Source organism: Magnolia sinica, chromosome 6, assembly GCF_029962835.1.
Source record: "Magnolia sinica isolate HGM2019 chromosome 6, MsV1, whole genome shotgun sequence".
In the NCBI taxonomy this organism is placed as follows: domain Eukaryota; kingdom Viridiplantae; phylum Streptophyta; class Magnoliopsida; order Magnoliales; family Magnoliaceae; genus Magnolia; species Magnolia sinica.
Genome location: NC_080578.1, coordinates 16,379,242 through 16,393,791, shown reverse-complemented (window position 1 = coordinate 16,393,791; position 14,550 = coordinate 16,379,242). Strand labels below are relative to the sequence as shown.

The 14,550-nt window shown below is 40.7% G+C and overlaps 1 protein-coding gene across 1 annotated transcript; it reads right to left on the bottom strand.

Annotated features, from left to right (window-relative positions):
• Positions 1–1,800: 1,800 nt before the first annotated feature.
• On the bottom strand, positions 1,801–4,407 carry LOC131248397 (pentatricopeptide repeat-containing protein At4g22760). Its single transcript, XM_058248668.1, has 2 exons — positions 2,391–4,407; positions 1,801–2,306 (listed from the first exon to the last, which is right to left on the bottom strand). Exon 1 carries the CDS (start codon positions 4,086–4,088, stop codon positions 2,409–2,411), a length of 1,680 nt encoding a protein of 559 aa, XP_058104651.1. The 5' UTR covers positions 4,089–4,407; the 3' UTR covers positions 1,801–2,306; positions 2,391–2,408.
• Positions 4,408–14,550: the final 10,143 nt, after the last annotated feature.

Here is a 14,550-nt window from a genome sequence, read left to right as displayed (position 1 = left end):
AAATTCTATTTAGTTTTATAACAAGCCTAAGCTCATGCAATTTTGATACCATTATGCGGAAGTCATGGCTAATTTTCTAAGGATTTATATGATTGTAATGGTATTCCAACTCAGAGAGCTAGGGTTAGCTTAGAACTTTGTTAGCTTGAAGACTAAGCAATCAAACCTCTATGCATATCATGTAATCTTAAATTTCTAATAATCTAGAAGTTTTGTTTTAACCGCTAAAAATAGAGAATTCAGTTTTCTCCCTAAATTTCCAGCAAGGGTATGAACATTTGCTAATGGGTTATGCTTGATTCTATCAAGCTAGTCGTAGATCTCTCAAAATATTGTAATGGAATTCCAACTTAGAGAGTTAGGGTTAGCTTAGAACTTTGTTAACCTCAAGGCCAAGCAATTAAACCTCTAGTCATATCATGTAATCTTGAATTTTAATAATATAATAATATTAATGTTTTGTTTTAACTATTAAAAATAGACAGTTCAGTTTTCTCCGTAAAATTTCAGCAAGGGTGTCCACATTTGGTAACGGGTTACGCTTGATCTTATCGAGCTACTCATGGATCTCTCATAATCGAGGTCTTGGTCAATTTATCATTGAGTTGCTCACTGAATCCTGTCTATTTTTACACTGATTCGCTCACTGAATCCTGTCTATTTTTACACTGATTTTGGCCAACGTTTCCGCTCTGCACTTGTTGCAACTGTCCATTTGGATGAATAGGCCTGCATTATATAGTGGGCCCTGTAATTTCAATGATTCAAATCACTAAAAATGTTCTCCACTTGTACAAAATATAAGGAGAACAGGTGGGGATGAAACAAGGTTGCTGATGGTTTGGAGGACTTCCATTGAACTATGGGTCAAACCCGCTTGGTTTCAAGGTCTGACCATTGTCCTTCAAACACCACCTACCATTGAGCTATATATGTGAATCCAAAGGATTTTGGTGGAAATCTTATTTCTATATAAAGTGGAATATGAGAAGAAAGTACGTTAAACAATTTTTTTAAATGAGCAATGTTACCTCCAATGCATAACCATCATGCCTTCTTGTTGTGGTTGCTTTATTTCCTTTCACCATATGCAAATTGATTTGATGACCATTTTTTAGTGCAATTGATTTTCTTTTTTCTTTTCCATTCTACTTCTTTTTTATGAGGTTGAAGATGAAGAAAGATTAAGCACCCATTTTATTTTATTTTTTGCAAACAACATCAAAATAAGGTTATACAGATATTGTTTTCATTCAAATGTATTCCAACACACCCAAAATGTCTTCATGATGTACCAGAATTTTGCCCCCTTTTTTTTCACTTTCCATCAACCAAAAGAAGATGAATGGTTGTTATGAAAACCAAGGGTGCATTTGGATGTGCAATTTAATTGAGAGAGGTTGTTTAGATGGGAGTAAATGGAGGTAAATGGGGGGAATTACGAGTACATTGAGGTAAATCGCATTTGAAGTGCGTTTGGATGAGAGTAAATGCATAGAAATTAAATGAAATAGAAGTAAATGGGCATGTAAATGAAAACCTCTCTTTAAGAGAGGATTTGGAAGTAAAAGGGGTATAATGCCTTTTTTTAGCTCCCTTGGAGAGTTGTACAAGCAAACAAAGGTGCCGCTATGCACATGTCTGCCATACACATGTCACACTAATGATACTCCGAAACAATCCAATTATCACCTACATCATTGAAATCACACCAATAGAATGATTCAAACCATCCAAAGATTAGCCATCTAAATGAACATATTAAAAACATTGGTAAGTTGCTTGTTTGTAATCCTTACATATGTGGCCCACTCGAGGTACTAAATTTCCTCATTTTTGGCAAAAGTATATATTTCCATGGGCTTATTACAATCATTCTATTAAGTATCGCATATGTACACTAATTTGGTATATCACATATGTTCCTATGAATATATTGAAAAATTCCAATGCGTTCCAATTCCTCCCATTTACTCCCATTCAAAGAGAATATTTGGATTTCAAATGCATTTCATTTACTCTGACCCAAACACAACTAGTAAGCCATTTACCCTCAATTCATTTACCTCCAATTCCATTTCCCATTTACCTCCATTTATAAGCTCCCAAATGAGCCCTAAATTGAATTGCAACAGTTAATCTAGTCAAATGTGAATGACGAGAATGTATGGCTTTCCTTGGCATTCATGCTTTGGTCTGGGTTCCCCATTCCAATCCCCTCTTTCGAGTGGACCTGAAAGAGACACAACAGCAAATTGAGGGCCTTTGACCAGTATAAATACTCTCAATGCTTGTGATTCAATTTACTTTTGCATCCAAACGCTCCTCAATGCTTGTCATTCAACTCACTTTTGCATCCAAACACTCCTCAATGCTTGTGATTCAATTACATTTGCATCAAACACTAACTACGTAGCATCCATCCAACTACATCCAGGTAACTTACTCAACCCCTTCTCTTCTATCACTTTTCTCAGTCTCTTAGCATCATCCCATCTCCCAGCAGAGGCATAGATATTGGCTAGAAGGACATAGTACCCGCTCGCTTCAGCCTCAGTCTCCAGCTCAATGCAATGTTGAGCCGCAATCTCCCCAATATCAACATTGCAATGTATTCTACAAGCAAGGAGCAAGGCTCCCCATACCCCAACATGAGGCTGCATCGGCATACTTCTTATTAGCCCACGAGCCTCCTCCAACTTCCCGGCCCGCCCAAGAAGATCAACCATGATAGCGTAGTGATCAGCAGAAGGTGCAACTCGATGCTTGCCCAACATCGAAGCAAAGCATCTACAACCTTCTTCGACCAAACCAGCATGGTTATATGCAGTTAAAAGACCTGTGAAGGTGATTGCATTTGGGCTGATCTTGTCATCCACCATCTCTTCAAACAAACGGATTGCATCGACGGCTTTGCCGTTTATTCCACAGCCAAAGATCATGGCACTATAAGCGACCAAATCTCGTGTTCTCAAGCCACAAAACAGCTCATATGCCTTGTCCATGCTACCACATTTTGCGTACAAGTCAATCAGAGCTGTTTTCAAATGATCATCCAATTCGATCCTGATTCTTTGCATATAAGACTCAATCCACGACCCAAATCTAAGGTCTCCCAATTGCGAACAGGCAGATATCACACAGACAAAAGTCATCTCATCAGGCCGCATGTTTACATTGAGTTTCCGCATTTTATTAAATAGTTGAAGCGCCTCCTTCGGTCGGCTGTTCTGAGCATAGCAGGCAATCATAGCATTCCATGCAGGGAGATCCTTTGCACTCATCTGATCGAATAGCCAGCGAGCTGAATCAACATCCCCACATTTCGAATACCCAGAAATCATTGTGATCCAAGACACATTGCTTCGTTCAGGCATATCATCGAACAATTTGCGTGCTGCTTCTATGTTCCCGCAGTGAATATACCCACCGATCATCCCGTTCCAAGAGGCAGCATTTGTCTGTGGCATTTTCTCAAATAAAGACTCTGCCCGGCCCATATCCCTTGCCTTCGCATACCCAGAAACCATCGAATTCCAAGAAACCACATCTTTCGCCGGAATCTCATCAAAAATCCTCCTGGCAGTCCCCAATTCCCCGGCTTTCAAATACCCAGAAAGGATTGAGTTCCAAGAAACCACGTTCCTCTCAGGCATTCCATCGAACACTCGCTGTGCGATTCCCATATCGCCCAATTTCACATAGAAATCAACCAGACACGTTTGCACATAAACATCGCATTCCTGCCCAAACTTGTAAACCTGCGCATGGATTGAAATCCCGGCACTCTTGGCAGGGATTCGGGCACATGCCTTGAGAGCTGCAGAGATTGCGAAGGTGTTTGGGCGAAGGCCGGATCTCTGCATGCCGGCATAGAGAGAAGCGGCCTCTTTGAATCGGCCTTGTTGGGAAGAGGAACGGATCGCGCAAGCCCATGAGAAGACGTCTGGATTATGCAATCCGTCGAACACCTGGCAGGCATGCGATCCGGTGCTTCGTGAAGAGTTAGAATTAGAGAAAAGTCGGGAGTAGATTTGTTTTGCTTGGTTACATCTCCGTGGAAAGGAAATGAATTGGAAGACGAGCATGAGGCAACCAGTAGAAATAGGAAATAGCTACTGTGCTATTGGTGTGAGAAATGCAAATGATATTGGCGGGAATAGTACGGAATCCTATTCTTGCACGTGAGAGCGGGCCAACACGTCTTAGTGACAACACCACACGTGTGATGGATTTGGGCTGTTTAACATGAGGGTCCCACGTTAGACATGAAATGAATAACCGATGGAGCTCTTATTCTGATCTGGTAGGGACCGGTTTGGGTGGATACCCGAATCCACCGAGGTTGGTGGATCCCTAACTGTAGGGCCACTGTGATGTATGTACCCTACATCCACACCGTCCATCCATTTTGACAGTTCATTTTACGGCATGATCCAAAAAATAAGCTGATCTAAATCTTAGGTGGACCATAGCCCAGGAAACAGTCGTGATTGAATCCCCACCATTAAAAGCTTAATCGGGCCACCGGAATGTTTATTTGCCAGGATGAAGAGACTATACAAATATGAATTCAATCACGAGTGTTTCATGTGGTGTGGTCCACCTGAGATTTGGATCTGCTTCATTTTTTTCATCATGCATTAAACTGAGTTTTAAAAAATGATGGATGAAGTGGATATAAGGCACATACATTAAGGTGGGCCCCATGGTCAGGGATCCCACCCACCTCGGTGGATCCCTGGATCCACCGAATAGCCCGATCCCAACACTGGCCAGCTAGCTGGTGTCAAAGCTCTGTAGGCCCCCCCCCTATGATGTATGTGTTTTATCCTCACCGTCCATCCATTTTCCCAAATCATTTTAGGGCGTTACACAATTAATGAGAAATATTTAAATCTTAGGTGGACCACACCACACGAAATATTGGTGATTGAACTCCCACGGTTAAGAATTCCTAGGGCCCACTGTAATGTTTATTTGTCATCCAACCTGTTGATTAGGTCTCATCACCCTGGATAAAGGGAAAACGCAAAAACCAGATTGATCAAAAACTTATATGGGCCCCAAGAAGTTTTCAACTGTAAGTGTCCAATCCCCAATGTTTTCTATGGTGTGGTCCACTTGACCTTGGATCTGCTTCGTTTTTGCGGACATGACCTGAAATGAGTTCGAAAAATGGATGGACGGTGTGGATAAAACAAATACATCATGGTAGGGCCCACAGGGCTTTGATACTAACTAACTGCCTGCTGTTGGGGTCACTAGACAAACAGCTTCTGGGCTACAGTGCATTGGATGTGGACCGCTGGCCTTTTATACTGTTACACAGCAGATGAAAGGAACTGCAGAAGTTTTGGCCCATATGCAATTGGGATGGGGCAAGCTTGAGGTGGGGATTTCTCACATATATGGAATCCTCACACGTGCCATGGATACATCGGTGATGAATTATATAGTACACCGTGGGCCCCACCATGATTTATGTGTTTTATCCACGCCGTCCATCCATTTTTTCCAGCTCATTTTAGGGCATGATCCCAAAAATGAGACAGATCCATATCTCACGTGGACCACACCACAGGAAAATTGCCTCCGATAGTGGGCTGGGCTCTGGCTAGAAATGCGCTGCCTTTGAATAAATGATTGGGCTTGGGAGGCCTAACCGGCCCGGATAATTTACGGAGCGGATTAGGTGTTACCCTTACTCTGTGGGGCCCACCTTGATGAATGTGTTGCATATCCATGCCGCCCATCCATTTTTTCAGCTCATTTTACTACCTTGTACAAAAAATAAAGCTGATCCAAATCTCCCCTGGACCACTCCATTGGAAAAGTTGTAAATGACCATTAAAAACTCTTTCAGGCCACAAAAGTTTTAGATGAAGCTGATCTTTGTATTTTCTCTTCGTACAGGTCGATTTGACCTTACTACCGGGTTGGATAACGAATAAACATTACAGATTTGCTTATGGTGGGCGCTAGGACATTTTTAATAGAAGGTGTTCAACCACTATTGTTTGCCGTGGCCTACATTAGGTCCTGGGTTCGAGTACCCATTGCAGTAAAATCCCGCTATGGGTTGTTGACTTACAAGAGTTTCAACATGAGGTCACGGATTGGAGTACCCATTGTGGTGAAATCCCGCTACAGTGTGAGTGCATGTTTGGAAAAACAGTGGCCCAGGGTAAGGTTAACACCCACTAAATTACTCAGTTAACAACTAGTCCGCTCGCTATAATTTATCAAAAGGTATTCCCAAAAACTAGATAAAATATAGAAGAGTATAGATTTTTATTTTATTTGATTCTTTGCAAGTGTAGGTAAGATCAGTTTGTGCGCCATATTCTATTCTTAAACCTGAGTCGGGTCACGGGTTGGTCAGTTCGATTGAGTCAAAACCAATATACAATTAAATAGGTTGCATTGGGTTGGGTTGGGCTTGATGAAGTGCCCTGGTAAATCGGCTGGGCTTGGGTTAACCCCCACTCAATCCAAACCCAACCCTTTGCCACCCGGCCCACCGCTATGTCAGAAGAGGAGAATGGATTATGTGAGACCCAACTTCACCCAAGACAGTGCGGCCCTTACCATGGGTCTATGTTGATGTATCTATTTTATATCCAAACTATCCATCTTTCTTTTTTAACTAATTTTAATGCATGATCCTAAAAATGAAGCAGATCCACTTATCAAGTGGATCATACAATAAGATATGTGGTGATTGACCATTAATGGGCATTGAAAGTTTTGGATCAAGTTGATATTTTTTAACCTTAATCTAAGCTTGTATGACCTTATTAATGAATCGGATGGCAAATAAAGACTATGGAAGTATTAAAGTGCACCTTAAGAAGTTTTTAACATGAGGGCGTTTGATCACCATGGTTTCCTAGAGTATGGTTCACTTGAAATTTTTGGATCTTCTTCATTTTTAGTATTAGGCCTAAAAATGATGGATACAGAATAGTTACATCAAGGTGGCCACTCAAAGGTCTCCACCATCTTTCTTTTTTCTTTTCTTTTCTTTTTTTTTTCTTCAGGGCTCCACCATCTTGAGTGAAGCCAGGGTCTCACATAATCCACTCCGAGGATCGAGATTGACCAAGTTCTTCGTAGGCCCCACTGTGATATATGTGTGTGACATCCACTCCATTTGGCAACTCATGTTTACGGATTAAAATCAGACTGGTTAAAACTTCAAGTGGGCCACATTGCAGAGAATGGTAGGGATAGAGATGTCCACCGCTTGAAACTTTTTAGACTGCACTGTAATATTTGTACATTGCACCATTCAAAAGGAGCGTATAAAGGGAAAAGACATATCAACCTGACCAAAAGATTTGGTGAGCACAAAAAGGTTGAAATGGTAGACATGCCCATGTCTACTTTTCCCTATGGGTGTGGCCCACTTGACTTTTGGCTCAGCCTTATTTCGACTTTTGGCTCACGTCCTCACATGATAGACCGCAAATGATGGGCTGAGTGGATGTCTTAGGCATGTCAGGGTAGGTTCAACACATTTTTGCTGAGGAAAAAGACTATATATGCACAAATATTCGTGTGTATAGTAACATACAAAACGTTCAAAATACAAATATTCATTTGGAGAGGTTTCTACATATACAGCTAATAATGTACATATGTATCAAATGGTGGATTAATATCATTCTTTACCTGTGAAGCAGATTGCATCTTACCCCGCCTGGACTATAATTTGTCCATCCAAACAGGGCTCTATGGGGCCCACCGTAATGTATGGGTTTTATTTATGCTGTCCATCCATTTTCCATATCATTTTAGGATATGAACCCAAAAATCAGGTGGATACAGGGCCCAGGTGGACCACATAGCGGGGATTGAACTCTCACCATTTTTATTTTATTTTTTTTTGAGCGGCAGAAATCTTGGATCAATCTGATATATGTGTTTTCCTTTTGTCCTACTCTATATAGACTTCTGAACATGTTCGATGGCAAATAAACATCACGGTGGCCATTAGAAAGGTTTCAATGAGAGTTCCATTATTGTGGCTGCTTCTTGTGGTGTGCACCTGTGTGGTTCATTTGAGCAACGGACCTACCTTATTTTTAGACTTATACTCTGAAATGATCTGAAAAAAATGAATGGATAGCTTGAATAAAACACACACAATATGGTGGGCTCCAGTATGGATGCATTAAGCATTTAATGCATCCAATTAGGTAGAACCCAACCTGCTTTCCTTTTCTTCTCCCAAAGCTTTTAATGTGCGGTTACCCTTGATTAAATGATCCATGTACAATATATTATTTTAACTTCTATTCAAATTATCTTTCTATAAATGGATGATGAGCTCAAGTTTCTACTTTTCAAATTCGCATTCAAAAAATATCTTTCCTAAATAAAATGCATTTAATTTGGTCTTCCAAAAGGTGATTTAAAAAAAAATAAAAAGCACTTATTTTCATTAGCTATTATGTTTGAATTCATGTGAATTAGAATAACTATTTGTGTCCAATATCCTGTAATTGAATGCATTTGAATTCAACAATTAATATCACTAAATTATGCTTGGCTGCATATATTTGAAGGAAAGAATAAGAGAAATAATAATAATTACAGATCATTAGTAATTAAAATACATGTGAAATAGAATCTCATAATTTTATTGTGATTTTTTTATGAGTGTCTTTTATATTGAAATACAAGTTTTTCTCATTATATTTGGAAGTTTAATAACCATCTTATAGATGCTTTAGCATTAGATAATGGAATTTTCAGTCGAGCAAATTGTAAACGTGGGTCCACCGTTCGTAAAGCAGTCTGTTGTCATGGATGGGAGCTGCCCAAAACTATCCCCTACTAAATGATCTCAACCATCCAATAATTTCCACACAAGATGGGGAGCACTGCCCTGCAATTGTCCATTTGAAAACCACCGATCAGATGTCTGGGATCATCTAATAGAGGTGATCTTGGGGCATGCTCAATACCATTAACTCATGAACGTCCTAGATTACCAAAAGGTGGGCCCCAGCTCTACCACTGTGTAGGTTGAACGAAAATGCCTGGGTCTGATCGAGCATTGTATAAGCATGTTTCCTTAGCACATCTTACTGATTGGTCCCAATCATCAGCCACCATAGACACGTAGCATAGGGTCTACAGTAGGTCATGCCCTACCGTAATAGGGTAGAACACTGATCTTGAAGAGGATTGTGGTATATAAAGCCACTTAAAAAAAAAAATAAAAAATTCAGAGCCTTTTCTTTTCTGTAAAGTGCTTTTAAGATATCACATTGCACCACTTGACTGGTACTCTACCCTATCAAGGTAGGGCATGACCTACTCTATCATTTTCCATCATTCAATCCTTTCCCTGTAAGATATCCGAACATATAAGGAAGTAGTGGATACGACTATGATTGGATTTAAGTATCTTATTGGGTCCCATGTCTAATTTCAAGCATGAAGACTATCACAAAGGTCCTAAATGAGGCATTCGGATCCATAAACGGGTCTATATCGGGTCTTAATTTCTAATCAGATCACATCTTTAGATTCGAATTAGTGTTGTTAACGGGTACCTGGACCAGGGGGAACCTGATGGACCCGAACCAATTTTGACGGGTCTGGGTACAAGTTTTTTTTTTTTTTTTTTTTTGCACCCATTAAGAAAGAGTCTTACCTTTTTGGACTAGGGTAAACTTCGGGTCTATCCGGGCCCGGGTCCTTAACTTGGATCCCATTAGAATTGGATCGGTCCCATACGGGAGAAGCCTCATGTGTCAAAGTGGAAAATGTTTGTGCAACATCATCCAAACATTAAGTGGGCCAGCCATATGAATGCTCTTATTTGATTCGGTATCTAGACTCACAGGTCCAACAGATATCCGGTAGGGTACCCAAACTCGATCGGATCCAGGTCAAGGTTGTTACGAATGAGAAGTGGGCCCGGTAAGTCATAGGACATTACGAACATCACCCAACCCAAAGATCAAGAATTCAAGATGAATCGCTCATAAAATGGGCCACATGCTAACTCTGGATACAGACCGTTGATCAGTTTCTTGTAGCCGTCCATTTGTCTCGTACACGTTCCCTGATGATGACGACTTGCCAGTGTGGTTTTTGGGCTGGGTATGTTGACCATTGGCCATGAGTTATACGTGGGCCGGGTTTTCCTCATATATGCCACGTTGGCACTGATGCTGCTAGGAACCGAGTGGGGCCCACATGCTGAAATGGTCCGATGATTTGCAGCCGTTCATGTTCTGGATTCCACCTTAAGTAAGCTATTATTGGATAATTAGATCTCAGTAATAATTCTAACCTCTGAATTTTAGAGTTGAACATGTGCCACTGAAATTCTCTTTCTAATGTTCTAAATTGATCTGACGATCAGAATCACCCTAATTTCTTAGGGTAATCCAAGTAGCATAAATTCAACAACATGTACGGTTTGGATCATCAAAATACTTAACACGTGATTCCAATGAATTGTAACACAAGCTGATCCTAAGCTGTGATGGATGCAAAAGGCGGAAGTCGTAGCACATGGTTAATTAACAATGGGGGCATGGCACGTGCAATGAGTAAGGAGAAAAAAGAAATCCCAAAGCGAGAGTTACATGTAGGTGTGTACATGTTCTGTATGGACGACGAAAGAAAGAAACGGACGGTGGATACCCCTCCACATTGTTTTTCTTACCATGGCCCACTCGAATACTTAATTATCATAATATTTGAGTTAAGGTCCTAATAGGTGCCAACATAATAAATGTACGAGGTGGATGTGAAACGTTTATCAGGGTAGGCCCCTTAATGCCTGGCAGATCCATGTGGGGGCCACTGTGACGTATCTGTTTATCTGCTTTGTCCATCACTTTTATCATATTAATTTAAGGCACGAGATCAGAAATATTGAAGCAGGCTGAAAGCTTAAGTGGACGGACGCGGATTGGCTACTGAACCCACAGTAGCGAGTCTCGTTATGAGGGGATGTCACCACGTTATATGGGCCCCACCATGATGTATGTGCTTTATCTACACCATCCATTCATTCGGAGAGATTATTTTAAGGGACGAGCCAAAGAATTAGTTAGCTAAAGTTCAAGTGAACCCCACCATAGAAAAAAGTGGGGTCAGTGGCACCCATCTTTGAAACCTTCTTATGGCCCACTGTGATGTTTATTTGATATCCAACCTGTTTATACATTAACACGGACATGAAATAAGGGAAAACACAAATATCAGCTTGATCGAAAGATTTTTTTTTTATAAGGTGGGCGTTCAACCCCTACTGTTTTCTGCCGTGGGGTCTACTTGAGCTTTGGATCTGACTGGTTCTTTGTCTCATTATCTAAAATAATTTCTTTAAATGAATAGAAGGTGTGAATATAACACATATCATGGCGGGCCCACTGAACGTGGTGACGTTGATCCAGTAGCAAGACTTGCTACTGTATAGTTCATTAGTCGGCGCACACCACATGTTACTCTTACATTTAATGAGCGCGGATTAGAGGATTAGTAGCCAACTTGCTACTGAAGTGACGTTACCAGGAGCCCCTTCATCATGTATATTTTGTATCCAGACTGCCCATCCATTAGGAGAGATCATATTAAGGTATAAACCAAAGAATGAGTTAGATTCAAAGTTGTAATAGACCCCACCATAAAAAATAAAAAAATAAAAAATAAAAAAAATAAAAAAGAAAAAAAAAAGAAGAAAGACAGTGGGAAGAGTAACGTCTGTCATTAAAATCTTCTAAGGGCCACAAAAGTTTTGAATCAATTTGATATATGTGTTTTCCCTACTTTGATGTCTTAGTTAACACGTGAACAGGTTGGATCTCAAATAAACATAATGATAAATCTTATGAAGGTTTCAATTGTCGGCATCTTTTTTCACGGTAGCCGATCCATGTTCACATCAATAGAACGTGGAATAGCTATTGACGGAATAAGTAGGGTGAACGTGGATTAGCTACTAACGGGATGAGCAGTGAGACTCACTACTAACGTTAGTTTAAGTTACATGGGTCTCAATGGTGACGTTCCCAAGTTATGTGGGTCTCACCATAATCTATGTTTTGTATCTACACCATCTATCCATTTGGAGAGAACATTTTATAACATAAGCCAAAGAATGAGGCAAATCCAAAAATCCAAAACACCCCTCCCCCCCCTGCCCCCAAGAAAATAGTGGAAAAAGTTACACTCCCCCTTAAAAACTTCAAAGGGCTACAAAAGTTTTAAATTAAGTTGATATTTGTGTTTTCTGTTATTTAATGTCTATGATAACTTATGAACAGATTAGCAATGTTTCAATGGTGGGCGTCACTCTCTCTACCATTTTATATGGTAGGGTCCATTATATCTTTGAATCTACCTCATTCTTTGAATCATGGTGTAAAATGATCTCTCCAAATGAACGGACAGTGTGGGTACAACACATGCATCATGGTGGGATCCACAGAACTTGGTGACGTCACTAGCCTGCTCAACCTTTCAGTGATACCGCGTCCCATTTGATGTAATGAAAAAATGACTTGTATTTAATGTTTTATGTATTTAATGCAACTTAAGCTTCCTACTTGGTACGGTCCACTCTGTCTCATTTTTAGTCTTATTCATTAAAAGATACAAAAAAAGGGATGAACAATACAAGTAAATAGATACATCTTGGTGGGCCTTCACACAGATCTAACCGCTCCTGGTTAGAGACAGGCCCTCCCCTTTGGTAAAATTTAAACTGTTGGTTGCCAAACGGTTATAATTTTTGATGAAGTATTTACTCTCAAAACATCCAAAGTAAGAAGCATATATCCATAAGATTTGAGGGGCAACTTACCGACATTTCACACATATGTGATGTCAACGCCGTTCATGAGCGGCAACTAGCAGGGATATGACGCGTGCGTCCCATATCAATGTCATTCACGAGGTGGGGTCACAGAGAACATGCCCCTGCAGAGAACTTAGTCCGGCTCGCTCATCGGCCAGGTTATGCCAGCACGAGAAAAACGTTGGCATGGTTGAAAAACAGAAAGATACTGTGCGAATATAGCTAAAGTGCATCTGCCATGGACCAGATAAGTGTACCATTCTGATTTTCGAACGAGGGAATGTTAATGGCGTGCGTCAACCATGCTGACTTTCGAACGAGGGAATGCAATGGCGTGCGATGGACGCGGATTTCCTGCAAAAGCCTTGCGCAGGGATGCTGGGTGAGGCTCACTGAAATGTATTTCAGAAATTCATTCCGTCCATCCGTTTTTTGAGCTCACTTTAGGACGTGCAACAAAAAATGAGATGGATAAAAAACTCAAGTGGGTCACACCAGACGAAAAATTAAGAAAACCGTTGAAACCTGCTTGGCCAAACCTTGATGTTTATATGTTATTTAAACTGTTTATAAGGTCATTCCCAATAGGATTAAGTGAAAACACTAAAAAAATAGTTTGATACAAAATTTTCATGGCCATAAGAATGCTTCAACGGTGCTCACTGAGTTCCCTTGTTTCGGAGCATGGGATACACCTTATTTTTTGTTGCACGTCTTAAAATTAGCTTTCAAAAGGAATGGACGAGGTGAATTTCAAACATGTGGTTGGTATGCCCCATCGAGCATCCTTACGCAGAAAGGCTTTCGCGGGGAATCCTCATCCAGAGTGGATCTTTCAGTTTTGCCACGTAGGCAGTACGTGCCATGAATTGTTGAACGTGGATTGCGTCCAACCCCCGCCCGTCTCTAGCCACGAAAAGGCAGTTCCGGTAGTGGGCTCCTGTCATGTATCTGTTTATCCACCCCGTCCATCCCTTCTCTGAAATCAATTTAAGATATGAGCATAAAAACTATGCAGATTCAATGATAAGTGGACTACACCACAGATAACACTGGTATTTAATGCAACCTGCATTTAATGTTATCCAAAATTATTATTTGGTGTAGTTAACTTGAGCGTTGGATTTGACTCATTTTTATGCACATGCCTTAAAATGATCTAATATAAGGGATGGACGGCGTGGATTAACAGATACATCACGGTGGGCCTGCCCGCAGAGCTGCCTGCTCGTGGCACGGCGGGGGTAGGACGCAGATTGCGTCCTGAATTGCAGCTTCTGTTTCTGCCTTAGATTGGATTCTCCGCACAGAGTCAAAGTAGCAATTGTTGATACGTGAATTTTGGACAACAGTCGGTGCAACAAATATCTATGTGAGGCCCACTATGATGTTGACGTGGCATCTGGTACGTGCATTATTTGTGCAGCTCATGTTAGCACATATGCAGATTCAACATTCAAGTGGGCCATACTGCACGAATAGAAAAGATTGAGATGGCTAACCTATTTACTTGCACTTTGATTGAGCCAGGCGTTGCAATGAATACGATTTTTTCTATTTATGGCAAGAAGAAGATTCACTAACGAAACCTTCTTGGGACCCACTTAAGTTTTGGATGAGACTGATATCAGGTTTTCCATTCATCTTGTCATGGCTACTCATGTAAGAGCAGTTTAGATGTGAGCCGTTTAGATGTGAAACACACCTCGTTTCAATAT

Coding starts and splice junctions, on each gene's coding strand:
- LOC131248397 (XM_058248668.1), bottom strand. CDS start 4,088: ATGCTCGTCTTCCAATTCATTTCCTTTCCACGGAGATGTAACCAAGCA.